Genomic DNA, 22,199 nt, shown 5'->3' with positions numbered 1-22,199 from the left:
CTTTTATCACTCAGCTTTGCCACATCCCCATTTTCACATTTTCCTTTTTTGCATTTTATTACTTCTTGTGCAAGAAAATGGTTTTTCAGTTTTCCTATGCTAGTTATCCTAACCTTCTCTGAAATTTTTTTTCAGAGTTGGAAAAATATCTTCTGGGCATGGGGTTGTAGCATAGTGGGTAAAGCTGCCATCTGTGACACTGGCCTCTCACATGGGTACTGGTTTGTATCCTGGCTGCTTTCAGTCTGGCTCCCTGCTAATGGCTTGGGAAGAGCAGCAGAAGATGGCCATAGTGCTCGGGCCCCTGCACCTACGTGGGGGACCTGGAGGATGCTCCTGGCTCCTGGCTCCTGGCTTTGGCCTGGTCCAGCTCCGGCCGTTGGAGCCATCTGGGGAGTGACCCAGCAGATGGAAGACCTCTCTCTCTCTCTGTCTCTCCTTCTCTCTCTGTAACTCTGACTTTAAAATAAATACATCTCTTTTTTTTTTTTAAATAAGTCTCTTCCCTCCACAGAGGAGATAAATGTTCCATTTCATTTTTTTCCTACTATTTTATAAGAGCTTTGTTGTTGCACAGCTCCTAAATTCCTTAGCCTTGTAGATTTTACTATATGCTGTGACTGATTCTTCCCAAGATAGGTCAATACTTTTCCAAACATTTTTTAAAAAGATTTATATATTTGTTTGAAAGGCAGTACAACAGAGAGGGACAATTAGAGGGACAGCGTCCATCCTCTGGTTCACTCCCCAAGTGGCTGTGATGGCTGGGGCTGGGCCAGGCGGAAGCCAGGATGCCAGCACTCCATCCGAGCCTCCTACATGGGTGGCTGGGACCCAAACACTTGGGCCATTTTCTGTTGCTTTTCCCAGGCACATTAGCAGAGAGCTGGATGGGAAATGGAGCAGCCAGGACACGAACCCATGCTCCAATATGGGATGTCAGTGTCACAAGTGGTCCACAATGCTGGCCCCTTCCTAAATTAAAATGTGGGCTGGGATTGGCCACAAAGACTGGGGCAGGGCCAGCCTGAAGCCAGGAGACTGGAACTCCATCTAGAGCTCCTACATGGGGGCAGGGGCCCAAGTACTTGGCCCATATTCCACTGTTTTCCCAGGCACATTACCAGGGAGCTAGAGTGGAAGTGGAGCATTTGGGACTCAAACCAGTGTTCCTATGGGCTGCTAATGTCACCGGCAGCAGCTTAATGCACTGTACCACCATGCCAGCCCCTGCCTGTGCTTTTTAAAAGATTTCTTTATTTGAAAGAGTTACACAGAGATAGGAGAGGCAGAGAAAGGTCTTCTGTCATCTGCTGGTTCACTCCCCAATTGGCCACAATGGCCGGAGCTGCGCTGATCTGAAGCTGGGAGCCAGGAGCTTCTTCCAGGTCTCCCATGTGGGTGCAGGGGCCCAAGGACTTGGGCCATCCTCTACTGCTTTTCTAGGCCACAGCAGAGAGCTGGATCAGAAGTGGAGCAGCTGGGACTTGAACCGGCGCCCATATGGGATGGCATCCGCTAAGCCACAGTGCGGGCCCCTCCAACCCCTTCCTATGTTTTAGGGTTGCTGATTCACTGGTTCCCACTTTACACAAGGGGATCTTAAAGACAAAAGGGATAGGAGAGGTTCTTGACCTCCTGTCCTGACATTATGGTCCCGTAGGCCTCTCTCAGAGCTTGGCAGTATGTGCCCAGCCTGTATTAAGTGGCCACTGACCTGATCCAACATCATCAGCCAATGTATGTACTCCTTGAGAAGGGTGGTTGGTTCCTTGGTGGTGAGAGTATGTACTCCTTGTCTCACCACCAAGGAACCAACCACCCTTCTCATTGCTGCGTGGCTGTGATGAGGCCCCCTACTGCCAACGATGGGTTTTTGGGTTCTGCAGAAATGTGGGCCGAGAGTTGCCACTCAGGCATCCTACTCACTCCTTTTCCTTTCTCTCAATGCCACGTGAAGCCAAGTCGCTCCCGGGGATCCCTCCGAGCCCTGCCCCTGCCATTGCCACCTTCAGCCAAGCCCCAAGCCAGCCTCAGGCGGCATCTCAGACCCTGACGCCACTGGCCGTACAAGCTGCCCCCCAGGTAAGGGCCGCCTGGAGAGCTGGACAGAGGGCAGTGGGCAGGAGCAATGCATGGGCGTGGCCGTGGGGATCTGGCAAGTGCAGGAGGTGGGACAAAGGAGGGCAGCTCCTACTAGGCCCCCCGGCTTCTCCCTGCCCCAGACCAGGCCCATTTGGGAAAGCGGATCTGCGTTTGCCGGGCAGTCTCCGAGGGTCCAGTGAGCACTGTAGCAATTGCTTTCACTCTTGGATGCTGCCAGAGTTTCTGTTCATCTGATGGCAAAATGAGCGGATGCCCTTGTCAACCCGGGCAGCGCGGCAAAGGGAGCATGCGCAGTGCCTGGGGACATTTGCTACACACGTCCAGTGCGGGCACCCTGTCCTGTGCGGACAACCCAGGCTGTCCTCCATCAGGGCTTCCCAGCTGCTCTGTGGCCCCTTGACCACTGGGCTGGGCCAGCTCTGCGCCTGCTCCCTGGCCACAGGGCGCTGTCCCCTGAGCAGGGGCCTGGGAAAGACTGGGGAGGCAGCAGACTGGTGGGTCCGGCCTGTGTGCCCCTTCCTGTCCTGTGGGGGAGGTTTGGGCCACTTCCTGGCAGGCAGGGTAGTCTGGTCCAGGTCCCCTCCATCTCCCCACCCCCCGACCCATGCCTGACCTTTCTCCCACTGCCCTCAGAATGCTTTGATTGTGCTCAACTGGGTCCGAGAGACCCAGTGTTTGCGCTGTCGATGTTGATTTTGTATTTTATTTTTTTTTCTTTTCTTTTTGAAATCTTGTTTGCTTTTGCAGGTCTTGACTCAGGAAAACTTAGCCACAGTTCTGACAGGAGTTATGGTTCCAGCAGGGGCAGTTACTCAACCTCTTCTTATCCCCATCAGTATTGCAGGTCAAGTGGCCGGTCAGCAGGGGCTGGCCGTGTGGACAATTCCTACAGCAACCGTGGCTGCCCTCCCTGGACTGGCCGCTGCTTCTCCCACAGGGGCAGTTTTCAAGCCACCATTAGCCGGTCTCCAAGGTAACGGCCACTCTCCCAGGACTGCACCAGGCCCCTACCACCCTACACCACCACCACCACCACCACCACCACCACCACCACCACCACCCCGCACATGTGTTGGCCATGTCGGACTCAGAACCCGCCGCCCTCCCCCGGGGGCCGCAGCCCTGGAGTCTGGATCCGGCCGCAGAGCTGCCGCACCGCCTTGGGACTGTGGGCCATGACCCGTGCTGGGCCAGCGAGGCCTTTCTCACTTCGCTCAACTGAATGAGACTGCCCCCACCCACCCACCCCACCCCACGCCACGCCACGCCACGCCATGCCACGCCAGCATTCACCCTGTGAGCTGCTTCCTGAAATGGACCACGAGAAGATTCCACGTCGGGGTCTTGAGCCTGCACATCTCCTGGCCCCGGGGTGGGGGGGATGAGAGATGTTGGCGTGTGCCAACCTTCAAGGATCAAGGGAATCATGGCTGCAGCTGCCGGGCCCCCCATGCCCACTGCCCCGACACCACCCCACCCTGTTGTTCTCGTGCAGATCCTTTGGGATTGGAGCCGCTCTGGGCCGTGGCTAGGCACTTGAGCACCTGTGTCTCTTGCCTTGCTCCGTAGCGGCTGCTGTGCTCACGAACACTGCTCTCCCGGCACCTGTACAAGCGGCCCCACCGGTACAGACCTCCTCACTGGCCCAGCCGCGGCCACCAGCCCAGCCCCAGACGCTGTTCCAGACCCAGCCACTGCTGCAGACCGCACCCGCCATCCTACCGCAACCCACCGCCGCCGCCACTGCTGCTGCCCCCACCCCCAAGCCAGTGGACACCCCTCCCCAGATTACCGTCCAGCCTGCAGGCTTCGCATTTAGCCCGGGAATCGTAAGCTGCTGCCCTCTCCCACGGCTGACCAGGGATGGACCAAATCAATCTTGGGCTAAGGGTGGAGGACCAGCCCCCGAGTGCCACCCTTTTCCGACACATCGGCAGAGATGGGCTCCCTCTGAGGTCTTCTTTGCAACTGTCAGCCTGTCCGGCCTGGACAAAAAGCAGACCACCTCTGCCAAGAGGGCTGGGAGAATCCTCCAGAGCCTGAACCGCTGGACCAGTCATGGAGGGTGGGATGATGTGTACAGAGCCATCACTAAGGTGCAGCCAGAGGCTCACAGCTACCTGCCAGTGTCTCTGCAGAGTGGCTGCTGGTCCGGCTGTGGGAGGTTAGAGGTGACTAGGAGGACGTCAGCCTCTCCAGTCTGGCCCTTCTACCCTCCCAGGCCTGGCCTGAAAGCTTACCCAGAGTTGCTGTCCCATGACCGTGGCCCTGCCCATCCCCACAACCCCCTGCAGCCCATAACCTTGGATAGTACGGTTCAGCTGGTGGACATGGGCCTCCAGCCCACATTCATGTCTGCCCACCCCCGTGTCCTTGACCCTCTCCCTTGTGCCCGGCTCTCTCCCTTGCCCCATGGCCTCTGAGCAAGGCCCTTCCTCTGCCCACAGATCAGTGCTGCTTCCCTCGGGGGACAGACACAGATTCTGGGCTCCCTCACCACGACTCCGGTCATTACCAACGCCATTCCCAGCATGCCCGGGATCAGCAGTCAGATCCTCACCAATGCTCAGGGACAGGCAAGTGGCCAAAGGCAGAGCAGAGTGGTGGGAAGTGTGGGGTGGCTGGCCAGGAGGAGGGGGCTGGGATTTGGGTTGAGAGACTGAGACACTGGTGCCAGGCTACTGTTCCTAGCACCCCCGCCCCATGTAGAACACACACCCTGCCCCAGGGGTGCTCTCTCTAGTGGGGGAGGGACAGTTGGAAAATGCAGCACCCACTCTGTAGCCAGGCATCGGGCTAGGTGGAGGGTGTTTTTTTTTTTTTTTCTTTTTTTCTCCCACTCCCTATTTATAGGACAGAAAGCTGAGGTACGGAAAAAGTAAGCCACACAGCTAAAATGTGGCAGAGCAGCGAGCCACATCCAAGTGTCTCTGAGTTGCATCCAGAGCTCCCCCTGCTCTGGGGAATAAAATAAAGGAAAAAGTGTGAATTGAGCAGAGGTCAGGGGATGAGCGACTTCTCCAAGTTAGTCTTTTCCCCTGCCAGTGTGGGGATTTGGGTTGGCGGTGGAGCAGGACACTCCCATGATACCTGGGGTGTCTGTCTTATTCCCTCCCAGGTCATTGGAACGCTTCCATGGGTAGTGAACTCAGCTAGCGTGGCGGCCCCAGCACCAGCACAAAGCCTGCAGGTCCAGGCCGTGACACCCCAGTTGTTGTTGAACGCCCAAGGCCAGGTGATTGCAACCCTGGCCAGCAGCCCCCTGCCTCCGCCCGTGGCTGTCCGGAAACCAAGCACGCCTGAGTCCCCTGCTAAGAGTGAGGTACCGGGGTTGGGGCTGGGGCTGGGGCTGGGGCTGTGGGGCAGCCATTGCTGTTGTTCCACTCCAGACTGCCAGGCAGTGCCGCCTGTGGAACTCTGGAGAGAGAGGAGTGCTCCCAGAGTAGAAGGCCCACAGGGATGCACACATGCCCTGCTCAAGAAAACAGCACCCCAGGCCCCTGCCCACACACACCACAACATGTACCTGTGCCCTCAGGTACACTGGGCCTGGGTCAGTGCTGGGAGGTTAGTTCTGTGCCTCTCCATCTCTTCCCCCTTTCGCCTCTACACTACTCCTCTATGGCTTTGGCTAGTTATTTAGTCATTCAAGATTTTTTCTTTCTTCTTCTTCTTCTTCTTCTCCTCTGGCTTTGGCTAGTTATTTATTCATTCAAGATTTTTCTTTCTTCTTCTTTTTTTTTTTTTTTTGAGACACAGGACAGAGAGAGAGAGAGAGAGGTCCCATCCACTGGTTCACCCCCCGAATGCCTGCAATGGCCAGGACTGGGCTGGAGCTGAAGTAGAAGCAGAAACAAAGGCTAGAAACGCAATCCAGGTCTCCCATGTGGGTGTCAGGAATCCAATTACCTGAGGCACTGCCATTGCCTCCCAGGATCTGCATTAGAGGGAAGCTAGAGTGAGGAGCTGGAGCCAGCAGCCAAACCCAGGCACTCCAATGTGGGATGTGTATATTTAATTGGTGTCTTAATCACTAGGCCAAATGCCTGCCCTTGTAATTATTTATTTATTTATTTATTTATTTGAAAGTCAGAATTACACAGAGATAGGAGAGACAGAGACAGAGAGACAGAGACAGAGAGAGAGGTCTTCCATCCGCTGGTTCACCAATTGGCTGCAATGGTTGGAGCTGCGCTGATCCAAAGCCAGGAGCCTGGAGCTTCCTCTGGGTCTCCCACACAGGTGCAGGGATCCAAGGACTTGGGCCATCTTCTACTGTTTTCCCAGGCCATAGCAGAGAGCTGGATCAGAAGTGGAGCAGCTGGGACTTGAACCAGTGCCCACCTGGGATGCCAGCATTGCGGGTGGCATCTTTACCTGCTACACCACAGAGCAAGCCCCACCTTGGAATTTTTTGAGGGGCAATTATATCCCAGGTGCAGAAGACACAGAGATAAGATGCCCGGAGTACCCTAAGGCCCAGCGTGGGTGACAATTACAAGTCACATGACAAAGTCTATGGTAGGGGACTAATAAGGTACTCAAGGACCCCACAGAAGGAAGCTCTTGACAGAGTAGGGGTTTTGGCTTCATAGAGAAGGCACTGGAACTCATCTAAAAAGGCGAGTTGGATGTTCTACCTTTGGGAAACCACAGCAAGTACCAAGCGCTGGAGCCGTGGTTCTCAAACTTGAACATCAGAATCACCTGGTCCTGGGCCTGTCTCCGAGTTTCTTATTCAGCAGGTGTGGGGTGGGGCCCAGGAATGTGCACTTGTAACTTCCTAGGTGATGTTGAAGCTGGGTTTGTTTTAGGAATGCTACACCTACGTGATGACAACTCTGGTGCACAAAACATCCTTCCTAACGGTAGCTCCTATTGCTGTTACTACCCCAACGTACTGGGGAGCCACCAGAGTGTTTCAGCAAGGAAGCAGCTGATCAAAAATGCATCAAAAAACAAACAAACAAACAAATAAAATTAATTCCTCTGTTATCTGGGTGAAGCCAAGAACTGGACCATGATGAGAGACTTGACCCCTGGTCACTTGTCAGGAGATAGTTTGGACAGTGCTAGCAAGAGACAGGGTGCTGTGGACCCAGGAAAAGGCCTGGGAATGAAGACAGACGAGAGAGGACCCAGGCAGCAAGGCCATCCGGGAGAAACCTGCAGTCCCTGGGAAGCTTTTCCTAAAAAAAAAAAAAAAAAAAAAAATTGCTAAAAACACTTGTTTCATATATCCGTACTTTTTCCTGATTATAGATACAGGATTTGATTTGCATGATTCTTATAAACAGCCCGGCATTCCTTATAATGGAAGAAGTAAGAGGTAGGCGTTTTAGCCCAGTGGTTGAGACACTTGTTAAGATGCTCCATCCCACATAGAACGAGCCTGATGCCTTAGTTATCTGTGGCTCCTGACTCCAGCTTCCTGCTAATGCAGATCCTGGGAGGTAGCGATGGTAGCTCAAGTAAAGAGGTTCCTGCCACCCCTGTGGGATGTCTGGGCTTTGGCTTGGCTCAGGCTGTTGTGCATTGGAGAGTGAACCAGTGAATGGGAGCTCTCACTGTCTGTCTCTATATATCTGCCTCTCAAAACAAAACAAAACAAAACAAAACGAAGTAAAACCTCTTCTAATTTCACTTCCAGAGATGACTTTAAGTTAGTAGCTTGTTTCATAGGCTTCAAGATTATTTTTTCTGGAAATTTCAATGAATTTCTTAAAGGCATTCTTCCATAGAAAAAATGGTTTGTTGTTTTTAAAATATTTATTTATTTATTTGAAAGTTAGAGTTATACAGAGAGAGGAAGAGAAAGGAGGGTGGTGAGGGAGAGAAAGAGAGATTTTCCATCTGCTGGTTCACTCCCTAGATGGCTGTACTGGCTGGGGCTGTGCTAGGCCAAAGTCAGGAGCCAAGAGCTACTTCGGAATTTCCTGCATGGGTGGCAGGGACCCAAACACTTGGGCCATCTTCCACTGCTTTTCCCAGGCCATTAGCAGGGAACTGGATCGGAAGTGGAACAGCCGAGATTCAAACCAAGGCCCATGCAGGATGCGGGTGTCACAGGTGCTAGCTTAACTTGCTATGCCCAGCCCCAGAAAATGGTTTTCACACCTCATTTTTTCCCCTTGGCACTATGAGTTAGAGGGCAGAGTAGTTAAGAGAGACACTATTATTTGTAATGGCTGCATAGTATGTCACTATAGGTAGGTGCCAGCATTACCTACCAGTTCCCTGCTCATGGGTCTTTGGGTCCAGGAGGCTCCCGAATCAAGACTAGATTTCTCTGTTGAGGGCAGGGGGTTGAGAGCAGTTTCCCAAGGGTGGGCTCTTGCTAGCACTTTGACCAAGCATGCTGAACCTATCTGAGTCTCTTGCCTGCCTTCATCACAGGAAGCTGTGGGGCCCCAGCTTGGTGGAAACTCTTAGGTGTCATTATCATGGGGCAGGTATTAATAAGCAACTTGTCATTTGACAGGGCACAGGTGGGACTGTGCTGGGTGAGAGAGGGCTTTGTGTCCCTCTCTGCCCTGCTGTTGTCTGCCCAGGGCTTCCAACCCCCTGAGCTGGGCAGGACTTGTCCCTTCTCAGGTGCAACCCATCCAGCCCACACCTGCTGCGCCCCCGCCTGCCGTGGTCATTGCCAGCCCAGCCCCGGCCGTCAAACCATCCGCCTCTGCTCCCATCCCGATTACCTGCTCAGAGACTCCCACGGTCAGCCAGTTGGTGTCCAGTAAGTGGCTCTTGGGGGGAGGAGTGTGGGGTAGCCGGGAGGTAGGTAGTTGGGGGCCCCCAACCTCTTCAGATGCTGCTTTTTCCATAGTAAACTTCCTGGAGCCCAGCGGGGAAGGGCAGAGGCCCGATGCACGGGCCGGCTTTCTTAGCCTCGTTCTTGTTCAGCTGCATTCTAGGCATGCTGCCGGTGGAGGCTGCCTTGCCAGCTGTCCAGCTGCTTCTCTGAGAGGCTAAGCCATTGGCTGCCTTTGCTGTGCTCACTCACCCAGTATCTGAGGAATGTGCATGGCCAGCAGGTGTAGTGAGAACTGGGGCAGGTGAGCAGTAAGAGCTGGAAGAACTTGAAAGTAGACCCTTGCTCCTGAATAGGTTGGTCCAGGCCCCTTGTCCCCCAGGTCTTGCTTGGGGGCAGGGATGATGAGGATTCACGAGCCTTTTGCTGGATGTTCTCATGCCTCACTGCTGCACCAGTCCAGACCAGTGGGCCAGAAAAGCAGTAATGATGCCTGTCTTTCATACTCATCTCTGGTCCCTCCATCTTACATACTCATCCCTGGTCCCACCATCTTACATACTCACCTCTGGTCCAGCCATCTTACATACTCATCCCTGGTCCCTCCATCTTACATACTCACCCCTGGTCTAGCCATCTTACATACTCATCCCTGGTCCCTCCCTCTGGTCCAGAGCCACATACTCCAAGTCTGGATGAGGATGGCATCAACTTAGAAGAGATCCGTGAGTTTGCCAAGAACTTTAAGATCCGGCGGCTGTCCCTGGGCCTTACCCAGACCCAGGTGGGCCAGGCTCTGACTGCAACGGAAGGTCCTGCCTACAGCCAGTCAGCTATCTGCCGGTGAGTAAGACTGTCCTGGACAAGATGGGGGTCTGCTCAGTGCCTGGGGCCATCAGGACATGTGGTGACTGGGATCCAGGCTCTCCACATTGGGAAGGTAACACCTGGAGTAGCTGAAGCCCAGCCGAGGCCTTCTGGGGCCTTTTGAAATGTGCTCTGCAATCCTGAGTATTCCTGTGGTCTTCTTTGGGGGAACCAAGGCCCTAATCCATCCAGGAATCCTAGTGAGAAAGAGCAGAGCTTATAAAATTGGTCACAAAAGTGGGAACTTCCATTCTGTTTTGGTCTCCATTACAGTGCACTGTAGGCTGTCAGGCTCCCATCTCTCTCCTCTGTCCGAAGTATGACCATAAAATAGCAGAACTGCTTTTGCTGTGTGCAGGGTCATGCTACCCCAAAGGAGGGGTAGCAGTGGGTTTCAGAACAGGATGGTTTCTCCTGTCTGCCAACCCCACAGATGAGAGCCTTAGACCAGAGCAGCCATTAGCCTGACCACAGGGCCGTGGTGGTTCAACCACAAAGAGTGGCCTGTCTTGGTAGTGACACCACCAGGAAGAAGCAGTTGGAGAGGAATGGCACTCAAAGGATTTCACTCACTTGGTTTAGAAAGTTCTGGAATGGTTGTTCATAGGCAGCTGTGTTATCATTGTCATGCTGTGGCCTGAGCCGGGACCACGGGAACAATCAGGCTGTTAGGATCTGGGGTTCTGGGGAGTCTGTGTGTAGGGGCTCTGGGAAAGGGAGGGAGAGGACCCCCCCCCCCCCCCCGCATAGGAACAGTGCCCTCTCACAGCCCCGGCCCCGGGTGTGGGTGGCCCGCAGGTTTGAGAAGCTGGACATCACGCCCAAGAGCGCCCAGAAGCTGAAACCCGTGCTGGAGCGGTGGCTGAACGAGGCCGAGCTGCGGAACCAGGAAGGCCAGCAGAACCTGATGGAGTTCGTGGGAGGTGAGCCCTCCAAGAAACGCAAGCGCCGTACATCCTTCACGCCCCAGGCCATAGAGGCGCTCAACGCCTACTTCGAGAAGAACCCGCTGCCCACAGGCCAGGAGATCACCGAGATCGCCAAGGAGCTCAACTATGACCGCGAGGTCGTGCGGGTCTGGTTCTGCAACCGGCGCCAGACGCTCAAGAACACCAGCAAACTGAACGTCTTTCAGATCCCCTAGGGCTCGGGCCCAGCAGCCCTGTGATGCAGCACTTTCTACCCTCCCCTTGGCGCCTGGCTGCAGCCGCGGCTGTCACTGCACCTGTCGTTTCACCATGCGCAGCCCTGGCTTCGCGACTCCGCTCTGTGCATGCGCGTCCCCCATGGCTCCCTCTTCCCTTCCCTGCACCCCGCATATCCACGGCTGGGGGTCTGGGGTCGGAGGGTGGAGTCGGGGAAGGGGAGGGGCCGAGGGAGCTCCAGGCCCTTGCTTGGGCACGCTGAACCGGGGACTTGGTGGTGTCGCTTAGAGAAGCACTTTGCTAACGTGGTTCCTGAAGGATGCATTTTGGTTGGGAACCAGAAACTCCCGGTGTGTGGGCCCGGCTGTGGCTGTTCCCGACCGCAGGCCGCGAACTCTTATTTTCTATGTCATTCTCTTTCTACCCTGTCTTCTCCTTTGTTCCTGTATGTTGGTGTGGCAGATGTGACAGCCCTGCCGGTGGACCCGCCACAGCCTCAAACTCCCTACCCCCACCTTTGCCTGTAGACACATTGCCCCTCCCCCAGCCAAAAGGACCCAGGAGATCAAATTCAAACAAGTGTGATATGCCGCTCAGAAGTCAGGCTCGATGTTTGCCTTGACCTTGGGGTCAGAAGGTTCCCACGGCCCTGGAGCTCCTCTCCCACCTCTCCCTAGTTCCTTTGGGGGGTTGCACTAAAGCAGACAGCCCCCTCCCCTTTTTTCTTTTGCAATTCATTTTTGAGGAAAGCAGCAGTGATCTCAAACTGCCCTGGGGTTGTCCGGTGTGTGCAGCATGTGGGGAATTTGGTGGACAAGGCCTTCTGGCCAGATTTTAATCTAATCTCTATCCATAGCTATTCCCCACCCCCACAAAGAGTGTGGGTTCAGAGAATTTGAAATCTAGACCGTCCCACTGCCCCAGCAAGCAGGCAATTCTGGAGAAAAATGAGGGAAAGAATGCTGGCTTTCTCTCTCGTCGCCACACCCAGCCCCAACCCAGCACCGGGGCTTCTCAAAAGGAGCAAATTCGTGAATGAAGCCGACAGCCATGCCCTTGGGTAAGCATAGCAGCTAGAGAGAGCCGGTGGCAGCCAGGGAAGGTCTCCTGTGCAGGTCTACTTAACTCTAGTTTTCTCTGTAGCTTTAAGTTTGAGTGTTGGAGGAGAAATCTCATTTTTTTGTCCAGAGTCTGATTCTGTGTCTGTGTAAGAAATCTCCCCCAAGGCCGGCGCCACGGCACAATAGGCTAATCCTCCGCCTGCGGCGCCGGCGCACCGGGTTCTAGTCCCGGTTGTGGCGCCGGATTCTGTCCCGGTTGCCCCTCTTCCAGGCCAGCTCTCTGCTATGGCCAGGGAGTGCAGTGGAGGATGGCCCAAGTGCTTGGGCCCTGCACCTGCATGGGAGACCAGGAGAAGACCTGGCTCCTGGCTTCGGATCAGCGCGATGCGCCTTCTTCAGTGCACCGGCCGCGGCGGCCATTGGAGGGCGAACCAACGGCAAAAGGAAGACCTTTCTCGCTCGCTCTCTCACTGTCCACTCTGCCTGTCAAAAAAGAAAAGGAAGGAAAAGAAAGAAATCTCCCCCAGTGCTCCTTCTGAGTCCAGCACACGCCCAGGTCAGGATGGGAGTTGCCTCCAGAGAGGGTCGCTGTGGCTCATTCGGGGTTGGACCACCTCTGCCACAGGTGCCCCGTGCAGAGCTGCCTCTTAGCTAAGCTCCCCCTGGGGTGCTGTTTCTGTGTCTGCTTGCTGCGGGTCCCACCCAGGCCCTGCGATGCTAGCGTGCCCCCCATCCTGGCAGCCCTGCCAGTGAGATGTCTCTCTCTCCCTCTCTCTCTTTCACACACACATATGCATGCACACGCACGCCCCACTGCATTTGCCCAGCTGAACCTGCCCAAGTGTGGCGTCCGCGCCAGTCCCGTGACACACTCATCCAGCAGGAGAGTGCGAAGCCAGGCTTGGGTAAGGATGAAGCAGCCACTCAGTACACGAGGGAATTGCAGGAGTCATGCGCAAACCCTCGCACGCACGCGTGCTTTGTTTCCAGGGGTGAGTAAGTGGGTCACAGCTACTGTCCTTGGGAGCAGCTCCGAGTCCAGGGGGGTTCCCCCATGCCATGGCTGTGCACGGGGACACTCTGTCCTGTGTCACGGCAGGGAAAGATCGTGAACTGCTGTTCTAAATTAGGCCTGGCCATGCTTTCTTAGCACGTCTCTCCTCTAAGTCTGTTTTCCCAAGGCTGGCTTGAAACGCAACAATTTTCTCTCCTCTGGAAGGATGCGTCACTGACTCAGAGGAATAGGAGCTGCAGGCTGCAGTCCCTGGTGGGAGGGTACAGGGTCTCCCTGAAGTGTGCCCAAGGCCCAGCTTGCTGGCCTGTGGCCCCTGCTCACTTCTCTGCAGTAGGACCTCTGGGAAGCCACTGGGCCTTGAGTCACCTCTGAGATGATACATACGCATTTTTTTGGTAGCTTCAGACCTGAAGGGGGTCGATACAGGTTTTATTTGGAAAAAGTATCTTTCGGGGTGTTAAGCCAGAGCTCCTTGGTTTGTTTGCTCTGGAGAGACTGGAGAACAGGCAGAAATGGTTTCACTGTGTGGTTTTGTTCAGTGAAGGAAAGGCCAGAACTTTCCGGGGCCTGCTGAATGATCCGGGGCCTTTGACCCTGTTCTACTCATGGTATCCGGGGGGAGGGGGGAGCAGGGCCCAGGGAAAGAACTGGGCCAAATGGACTGAGGAGCACCTGAGTTTGGACGGAGAAACCCTACTGTTGCCCAGATTTCTTTTTCTGATTCATAGGCCGGGCTCTGAGGCTCTGACTGTCCCCAGCGCAGGGCAAAGCCTGCTGAGGACTGGAGCTGTGGGGAGGGGCGGGCAGAATGGGGGAGAAGCACTCGATGTAGTTGTGTGGAATAAACAGTATTTTTTCTTTTGTATTGGTCTGCTTGTTTTTTGTTGACCTGTTGGAGCGGAAATACAGGGCACCCATGTCAGAGGCCAGGGCTAGGTAGGGAGCTGCCTTTGCTGGCAATGGGCAGCCTGGCAAATCTCACTACAAGCCCAGGGTGTGCAGAGCCAGTGGGAGAGAGTCCCTTCTTCTAGGCCATGCTTTTTGTTCCTAGGACCCCCAGAATGCCATGCCAAGCCCATTTCCCACACCACTCTGCTCCAGGTCCCAAGCACAAACTATGCTGTTGGCATGGAGGCTTGTAAGTCCAAGAGGTCCTACAATATAGCAAAAGACCTACAGCAAAAGACCTTAAGCTGGAAAGCTCATATAAACAAAAGGAATTTACTGTTCACAGTTCTGGCCTGGGAAATCCAAGTTCAAGGTGCCTTGGTGTCTGGTGAGGACCCTCTCCTCATGGAGGGATTTTTTTCACTGTAACCTTGCAGGATAGGTGGACAAATAAACTCCCTTGGCCTCTTTCTGAAGGGTGCTGACCCTGCTCATGAAGGCTCTGCCCCCTTGCAGACTTAAATCACCTTTTAAAAGGCCTCACTTCTGAACACTGTCACACTGGGCATTATGCTTCAACATATGAAATTTAGGGGTACACACAGTGGCCAAGAAGTAGTTGTTAGAGACTTGGGTGGCAGAGCCTGAATCTGCAGGTTGGGGTATCTACACGTGCAGAGGGGGAAAGGCTGGAGGTGAGGGCTGGGGTGCATTCTAGCATGGAACTTCAAGGAGACCTGGAGGGGCCGGTGTTGTGGCTCAGCAGGTAAAGCTGCTCCCTGTGATGTCGGCATCCCAGGTATACGCCGGTTCAAGTCCCGGCTGCTCCACTTCTCATCCAACTCCCTGCTAGTGGCCTGGGGAAAGCAGCAGCAGAAGACTCAAGTGTATGGGACCTGCCACCCAGGTAGGAGACCTGGAAGAAACTCCTGGCTTCAGACTGGTCCAGCCCTGTGTGTTGTGGTCATCTGAGGCAAAAAGAGAGAGAGAGAGAGAGAGAGAGGTCTTCCATCTGCTGGTTCACTCCCCAAATGGCTGCAATGGCCAGAGCTGCGCCAATCCAAAGCCAGGAGCCAGGAGGGGCCCAAGCGTCTGGGTCATCTTCTACTGCTTTCCCAGGCCATAGCAGAGAGCTGATCAGAATTGGAATAGCTGGGACTCGAACCAGCACCCATATGGGCTGTTGGTACTGCAGGCAGTGGCTCTACCTTGCTATGCCACAGCACCAGCCCCAGTAAATCTTAAAAAAAAAAAGAAAGAAAGAAAGAGTCCTACAGATCTAAATTCAAACTTGAGCTCCAGATCATTGTGAAGATACAGTTATCATGATAGAAGGCCAAAATGTTAACAGGTAGCCCAGCTTACACTCTATAAAATCATGCATAGCAGATTAAGCTGCCACCTGCAATGCCAGCATCACATATCTGAGCACTAATACATGTCCTGGCTGCTCCGCTTCCAATCCAGTTCCCCGCTAATGCACCTGGGAAAGCAGTAGAATGTGCAGGTGCTTGGGCACCCTGCCCCCACACAGGGAGGTACTCGATGTAGCAAAGATTCTGGTACAAGGCTCCAGAATCAGAAGCACTCTTTAGTACTCTGAAACAATAGCCTAGAACAATCAGACAGAAGCTAATACATAACCTTGCAACTATCTCACAACGGTGGGATTAGCTGTCCCTAAGGGGCTGTGACTCTCTATACACGGACTAGGGGCCATGCAATAGGTGATTAATAAATGTCAGACCAGATGACTGAATGCAAGGAAATGCTGAAAGCTGAGCCCCTGATGCTTCAGGCTACCAGGAGGAAGCCAGGCGAGGGGCTTCTGCTTCGCTCTGCAGCATTTGCACTGAGAAACGTGGGCGTGAACAGAAGCTAACCTGAGCCAGACTGCCCGTGGCAGGTCCCACCAGAAGAGTCCCTGGGAGCTGAGATATCTGGCTCGGACTGGTTGAGAGTGGTTCCTGCAGTGGGCACAGGAGGGCTTTAAAGGAATAGGGCTGGGTTCGTGTAAGGACTGCAGCTGTTACTCCTGGGCCAAGGAAGTGCACTAAACTGAGGACAGCTATGACGGTGGAATTGCTCTTTTACGGACAAGAGAAGACTGGGGCTCGGTTCTAGACTAGACATGAGAAGAAGAAGAACCCTAGATGGTTTGGAACTATGGGGCTGTGAATGTTTCTGGTTTCTTTCTTTCTCTCTCTCTCTCTTTTTTTTTTTTTTAATTGATTTGAAAGTCAGAGTTACAGAGAGAGACAGAGAAAGAAACGCTCCTTCCCTGGTTCCTTTTCCAGATGACCACAATGGCCAGACCTGGGCCAGGCGAAAGCCACATGGGTGCAGGGGCCCAAACATGTGGGCCATTTTCTGCTGATTTTCCCAGGGCATCAGCAGGGTGCTGCATTGGAAGTGGAGCAGCCAGGACACAAACAGACACCCATATGGGATGCTGGTGTCACAGGCAGTGGTTTTACTCAGTACACCACAAATGCCGGCTCCCACGTTTCTCTTTTTATTTCCTTTTTTTTTTAAGGATTTATTTTATTTATTTGAAAGACAGAGTTACAGAGAGAGGTAGAGACAGAGAGAGAGGTCTTCCATCGGCTGGTTTACTCCCCAGATGGCCACAATGGCCGGAGCTGAGCTGATCCGAAGCCAGGAGCCAGGAGCCAGGAGCTTCTTCCGGGTCTCCCATGCTGGTGCAGGGACCCAAGAACTTGGGCCATCTCCTACTGCTTTCCCAGGCCATAGCAGAGAGCTGGATCAGAGGCGGAGCAGCCAGGACTAGAACCAGCACCCATATGGGATGCCGGCGCTTCAGGCCAGGACGTTAACCCACTGCACCACAGTGCCGGCCCCTCATTTCCTTTCAACTACAAGGCCATTTAAGAGAAGCCAGACTGCTCCCCACCCCCGGGCTCCCTGGGTGGGCTGAAGGAAGAAGTGAGGAGTTAAGGCTCCATGGCCAGTCCTCAAAAAGGCCTACTTGGGAAATGGTTTCTTCCTGTACCTGGAGGAGAACACCAGGATTGGCCTGGGAACCCAGCAGCAAGGAAAGAGCTGAGTCGCTGAGTGAGAAGGGACAGCTAGATCAGAAGTGGAGCAGCCGGGACTTGAACCGGTGCCCATATGGGAATGGCGGCACTGCAGGCTTTACCTGCTACGCTACAGTGCTGGCTGGTCTTAAGTGGTTATTTGCACCAAGCTGCTCTAAATCAGTTTCAGCTGGATTAAGACTGACCTGCTAAGCTGCACGTGTGCAGAAAGAGCTGCAGCTAATACCTGGAACCAAAGCTGTACAAGCCTCCCCCGAGTCCCCTACTCCCTGCCCACAGAGTCAAACATTGGAGAAGGCAGACACAGGAGTGTCAGACGGCTTTAGAAGCCAGGGATCCCAGCATGACAACATCTAATGAGTGAATCTTCCTCATTCCAGTCCACACATGGCCCTGCCATGGACAGCGCCAGTCAGAAATTGGGGCAACTGTTTAGACACTACTTGGGGTACCCACATCCTGTACCTGAGTGCCAGGGATGGAGATGGAGTCCTGGCTTTGCTTTTTTTTTTTTTTTTTTAAAGATTTATTTATATATTTGAGAGGTAGAGTTTCAGACAGAGGGAGAGACACAGAGAGGTCTTCCATCTGCTGGTTCACTTCTCAGATGGCCACAATGGCTGGAGCTGGACCAATCTGAAGCCAGGAGGCAGGAGTTTCTTCCGGGTCTCCCACACGGGTGCAGGGGCCTAAGGACTTGGGCCAACTTCTACTGCTTTCCCAGGCCATCACAGAGGGCTGGATCGGAAGAGGAGCTGTTGGAAGAGGAGCAACCAGGACTAGAACTGGGGATGCTCGCGCCGCAGGTGGAAGATTAACCTACTGTGCTACAGCACCGGTTCCCCTCCCCACCCCCAGCTTTCCTTTTAATCTAGCTTCCTACTGATGTATGCCAGGTGATGGCTCAAGTAGTTGGATTCCTGCCACCCATGTGGGAGACTTGGATGGAGTTCTGGGCTCCTGGCCTTAGCCTGGTTCAGTCCCTGCTATTGTGGGCATTTAGAAAGTAAGCCAGCAGATAGAGGATCTTTCTGTCTCTTTGCCTTTCAAATAATAATAATAATAATAATTGCTTATCCTTGTGTCCACATCCTAACTTGTCTTTCCTGACCCCATAAAACTTTCTCCAGATCCCAGCATCAGGGAGATCATTTTTTTAAAGGATTTATTTATTTATTTATTTGAAAGGCAGAGTTACAGAGAGGCAGAGGCAGAGGCAGAGAGAGAGAGAGAGAGAGAGAGAGAGAGAGGAGAGAGGTCTTCCGTCCACTGGTTCACTCCCCAGATGGCTGCAAAGGCCGAAGCTGCACTAATCTGAAGCCAGGAGCCAGGAGCTTCTTCCAGGTCTCCCATGCGGGTGCAGGGGCCCAAGGCCTTGGGCCATCTTCTGCTGCTTTCCCAGGTCACAGCAGAGAGCTGGTTCGGAAGTGGAGCAGCCGGGACTGGAACCGGCGCTCATATGGGATGCCAGCACTGCAGGCAGCAGCTTTCCCTGCTATGCTATGGTGCTGACCCCCATTTTGGATTTCTACTTTTGTACCCCTGCTGTCAGGCCACACCCACACACAAAAAGCCTTTCTTAGGGTGTAGCAGGTTAAGCTGCTGCCTGCAATGCCGGCATCCCATATGGGCACTGATTTGAATCTTGGCTGCTCCATTTCCGACCCAACTCCCTGTTAATGCACCTGGGAAAGCAGTAGAAGATGGCCTAAGTGCTTGGGCCCCTGCACCCATGTGAGAGACCTGGAAGAAGCTCCTGGCTTTGGCCTGGCCAAAACCCAGCCACTGTGACCTTTTGGGGAGTGAACCAGCAGATGGAAGATTTCTCTCTCTCTCTCTCTCTCTCTCTCTCTCTCTCTCTGTGTGTGTGTGTGTGTGTAACCTTGCCTTTCAAATAAATAAAATAAATTTTAAAAAAAGCATTTCTTTTCCCAAAAGACCAATGACACAAACTGGATTTGTGTGCAGGGGGCAATGAACCTACCTTCTTCGATAACAGTTCTACTCAGGGTTACTTTGTTTGCGAGCAACAGAACTGGGCTTTGAACCCTGGTGGGCTGTCTCTACAGTTTTGTGTTTAAGTTTGTCCCATGCTGGCTGTGAGGTGGGAGGGACCTGGAGGTTGCTGTCTGTCCCAAGTTTTCAGTAGAGTTGTCAGTGTTTCCACCCAGCAGATAGTTAGACCCTGCTCTGTCTCATCCAACAGTGTCCAGGTTCAGAACCGAAGGAGCCTGAAGTCACCCAGTGGTTAAAGAACACAGAATTTGGAGCTCTGTGTTAGGGTTTTCAACCACGACCGAGAACGGCAACCAAGGCCACACTGAGCAAAGAGAAAGTTTTATTAGGGTGAAGAATTGGTGGGAGCAGCCTCTGAGGGAGAGGAGCTCAGGGCTCGGGTTTTATAGGGAATTTGTGGCAAGGGAAGTGGGAGATGGGTTGGAGTAGCCAAACAAAGGGAGATGGGATGCGGGCTGGAGCACCTGGAGAGGCTCCCGGACACAGTGAGACAGGGCGTCCCTGATGCAGGGAGGCCCCGAGGCTGCCCGATTCATAGCTGGGGCAGTGACAGGGACGGGAGGCTCAGGATGTTTCCCTGATTTGCAGCTGGGACAAACTGTGGGGACGGTGAGGCTCTCCAGGTGCACGGCACCTCTGCGTTTTTATTTTACTGATGACAGGAAAGGGTGGGAGAGATGTGTCACACCTGTGTGGATTCAGGACTCTCACGCTCTGTACCACAGGTGCTCTGGTTAACTGTTCTTTTATATATATATATTTCTTTATTTTTATTTATATGAAAGACAGAGAGAACTAGACTTAGGCCAGAAGACTCAATCTGGGTCCCCGACATGGGTGGCAGTGTTGTACCTGAGCGAGCGCAAACGAGAAGCACCACACATTGATAAAATTTGATGGTCCTCTATTGCCGGGTGGAGAGAGGGCTCATGCCCTAAAGAACTCTCCACTCCAAAGCCCAAAGCAGCAGGGTTTATAAAGGAAAAACCACACAATTGGGAAGGGAATACATGGGTGCTAGGATCGGGGGGAAATACATGGTTACCAGGGTCAAGCTGACCCAAAACCTATGCGAAACTAGTATCAATTATAATCTTGACAATACCAGCTACAATCTTAACAATTTCAATTATTTTTTTAAAGATTTATTTATTTGAAAGTCAGAATTACACAGAGAGAGACCGAGAGTCAGAGAGGTCTTCTATCTGCTGGTTCACTTCTCAATTGGCCGCAATGGCCAGAGCTGTGCTGATCCAAAGCCAGGAGCCAGGAGCTTCCTCCAGGTCTCCCACAAGGGTGTAGGGGCCCAGGGACTTGGGCTATCTTCTACTGCTTTCCCAGGCCATAGCAAAGAGCTGGATCAGAAGTGGAGCAGCTGGGACTCGAACCGGTGCCCATATGGGATGCTGGCACTGCAGGCGGCGGCCTTACCTGCTGCTCCATGGCGCCAGCCCCAACAATTTCAATTATAATCTTGACATTAATCCAGGTATTGGCTTAAATCATAGGTAGGACATAGACAAATCACATTTTTATCATTAACTCAGGTGCAGTCTATCTGCTTTTTTTTTTTTAAGATTTATTTTATTTATTTGAAAGACAGAGTTACACAGAGAGGTAGAGACAGAGAGAGAGGTCTTCCATCTGCTGGTTCACTCCCCAGATGGCCGCAATGGCCAGAGTTGTGCCAATCCGAAGCCAGGAGCCAGGAGCCAGGAGCCAGGAGCTTCCTCCGGGTCTCCCATGCGGGTGCAGGGGCCTAACGACTTGGGCCATCTTCCACTGTTTTCCCAGGCCATAGCAGAGAGCTGGATTCGAAGAAGAGCAGCCGGGACTAGAACTGGCACCCATATGGGATGCTGGTACTGCAGGCCAGGGCTTTAACCCACTGCGCCCCAGCCCCAGCCCCAGCCTATCCACTTCTAAGCTTGAGTGATCATGCTAGGGGGTTTCTATGCTTTGCCAAGCGTGATGTACGGAACTGCTTTTGTTCAAGAGTTTTAGATCATAGTTTCAGACCAGAGTCTCATGGCGGGGGGAGGGGGAGGATGGGCTTCCCAGGATGGAGTCTCAGGTGCTCCAAAATGGAGTGCCTACTGTCAAGGTGTTGCTTCAGTAGGGACCCAATTACTTGTCTGAGCTGCCTTCCAGAGTCTGTGTTAGTAGGAAGCTGCAACCGGGAACAAGAGCTGGGCATTGAATCCAGATATTCTGATTTATGGAATGAGAGTTTCCCAAGTAGTATCTTATCCACTATGTCAAACCCCTACTTTTGAATCTGACCCATTTTCAAATTTGTTAAATTTCTAGGTGAGTACCTAATGGTCTTTTCTTGGAGGCAGAGCTGCCTGGGCAGCCTCTGGAATCTCCTGTTTCTTTCTTTTTCTTTTTCTTTTTTTTTTTTTTTTTTTTTGACAGAGTGGACAGTGAGAGAGAGAGAGAGAGACAGAGAGAAAGGTCTTCCTTTGCCGTTGGTTCACCCTCCAATGGCCGCCGCGGCTGGCGCACTGCGCCCATCCGAAGGCAGGAGCCAGGTACTTATCCTGGTCTCCAATGGGGTGCAGGGCCCAAGCACTTGGGCCATTCTCCACTGCACTCCTGGGCCACAGCAGAGAGCTGGCCTGGAAGAGGAGCAACCGGAACAGAATCCGGCACCCCGACCGGGACTAGAACCCAGTGTGCCGGCGCCGCAAGGCGGAGGACTAGCCTAGTGAGCTGCGGCGCCGGCCCCTCCCTTCCTTCCTCCCTTCCTTCCTCCCTCCCTCCCTCCCTCCCTTCCTTCCTTCCTTCCTTCCTTCCTTCCTTCCTTCCTTCCTTCCTTCCTCCCTCCCTCCCTCCCTCCCTTCCTTCCTTCCTTCCTTCCTTTTTTCTCTTTTTATGAAAGGGAGAGGGAGAGAGAGAGAAAGAGAGAAAGAGAGAGAGAGACAGAGAGACAGAGAGAGAGAGAGACATCTTCCATCTGCTGGTTTACTCCCTAAATGTCCCCAAGGGCCAGAGCCCATTGGAAGCTAGAGCCAGTGTCGCTCCCCCTCTTCGTGGAGGAACGACACAGGACCCTGCGCCGTTCTTTTGTCTGCTCGGCCCTCCCCGGGTTTGCTGCTGGTTCTTCCCAGGTTGGCTGCTGGTCCTTCCCGGGTTGGCTACCATCCCTTCCACCTCCGTGGAAGGGCGGTTCCCCCTGCCACATTCCCCACTTCCGCGGGGGAGCGGCACACCGCCGGCTGGCTCTCTCGGGGGCTGCACAGGTGTTCCCCTTAGATGTTCCTGGTGCATGCCGTCTCTCTCCTCCTT

At 53.5% G+C, this 22,199-nt stretch overlaps 1 protein-coding gene across 5 annotated transcripts in view; it reads left to right on the top strand.

Moving 5' to 3' along the window:
- POU6F1 (POU class 6 homeobox 1) overlaps positions 1-13,810 on the top strand; it is a 29,196-nt gene extending 15,386 nt beyond the window's left edge. For 3 of the 5 annotated variants that reach the window (XM_008256468.5, XM_017341860.4, XM_089308365.1), the window contains 8 exons: positions 1,961-2,085; positions 2,854-3,079; positions 3,676-3,935; positions 4,554-4,682; positions 5,225-5,428; positions 8,701-8,842; positions 9,532-9,700; positions 10,523-13,810. In XM_008256468.5, the coding sequence (XP_008254690.1) occupies positions 1,961-2,085; positions 2,854-3,079; positions 3,676-3,935; positions 4,554-4,682; positions 5,225-5,428; positions 8,701-8,842; positions 9,532-9,700; positions 10,523-10,868 (1,601 nt within the window). In that variant the 3' untranslated portion in view covers positions 10,869-13,810. The remainder of the gene's footprint in view (positions 1-1,960; positions 2,086-2,853; positions 3,080-3,675; positions 3,936-4,553; positions 4,683-5,224; positions 5,429-8,700; positions 8,843-9,531; positions 9,701-10,522) is intronic. The other 2 variants (XM_089308366.1, XM_089308367.1) reach the window with 2 other exon arrangements.
- Positions 13,811-22,199: the final 8,389 nt, after the last annotated feature.

The sequence above is a fragment of the Oryctolagus cuniculus genome, chromosome 11, assembly GCF_051225735.1.
Source record: "Oryctolagus cuniculus isolate XC-2025 breed Fujian yellow rabbit chromosome 11, ASM5122573v1, whole genome shotgun sequence".
NCBI lineage: Eukaryota > Metazoa > Chordata > Mammalia > Lagomorpha > Leporidae > Oryctolagus > Oryctolagus cuniculus.
This window is presented reverse-complemented; position numbering and strand designations above follow the sequence as displayed.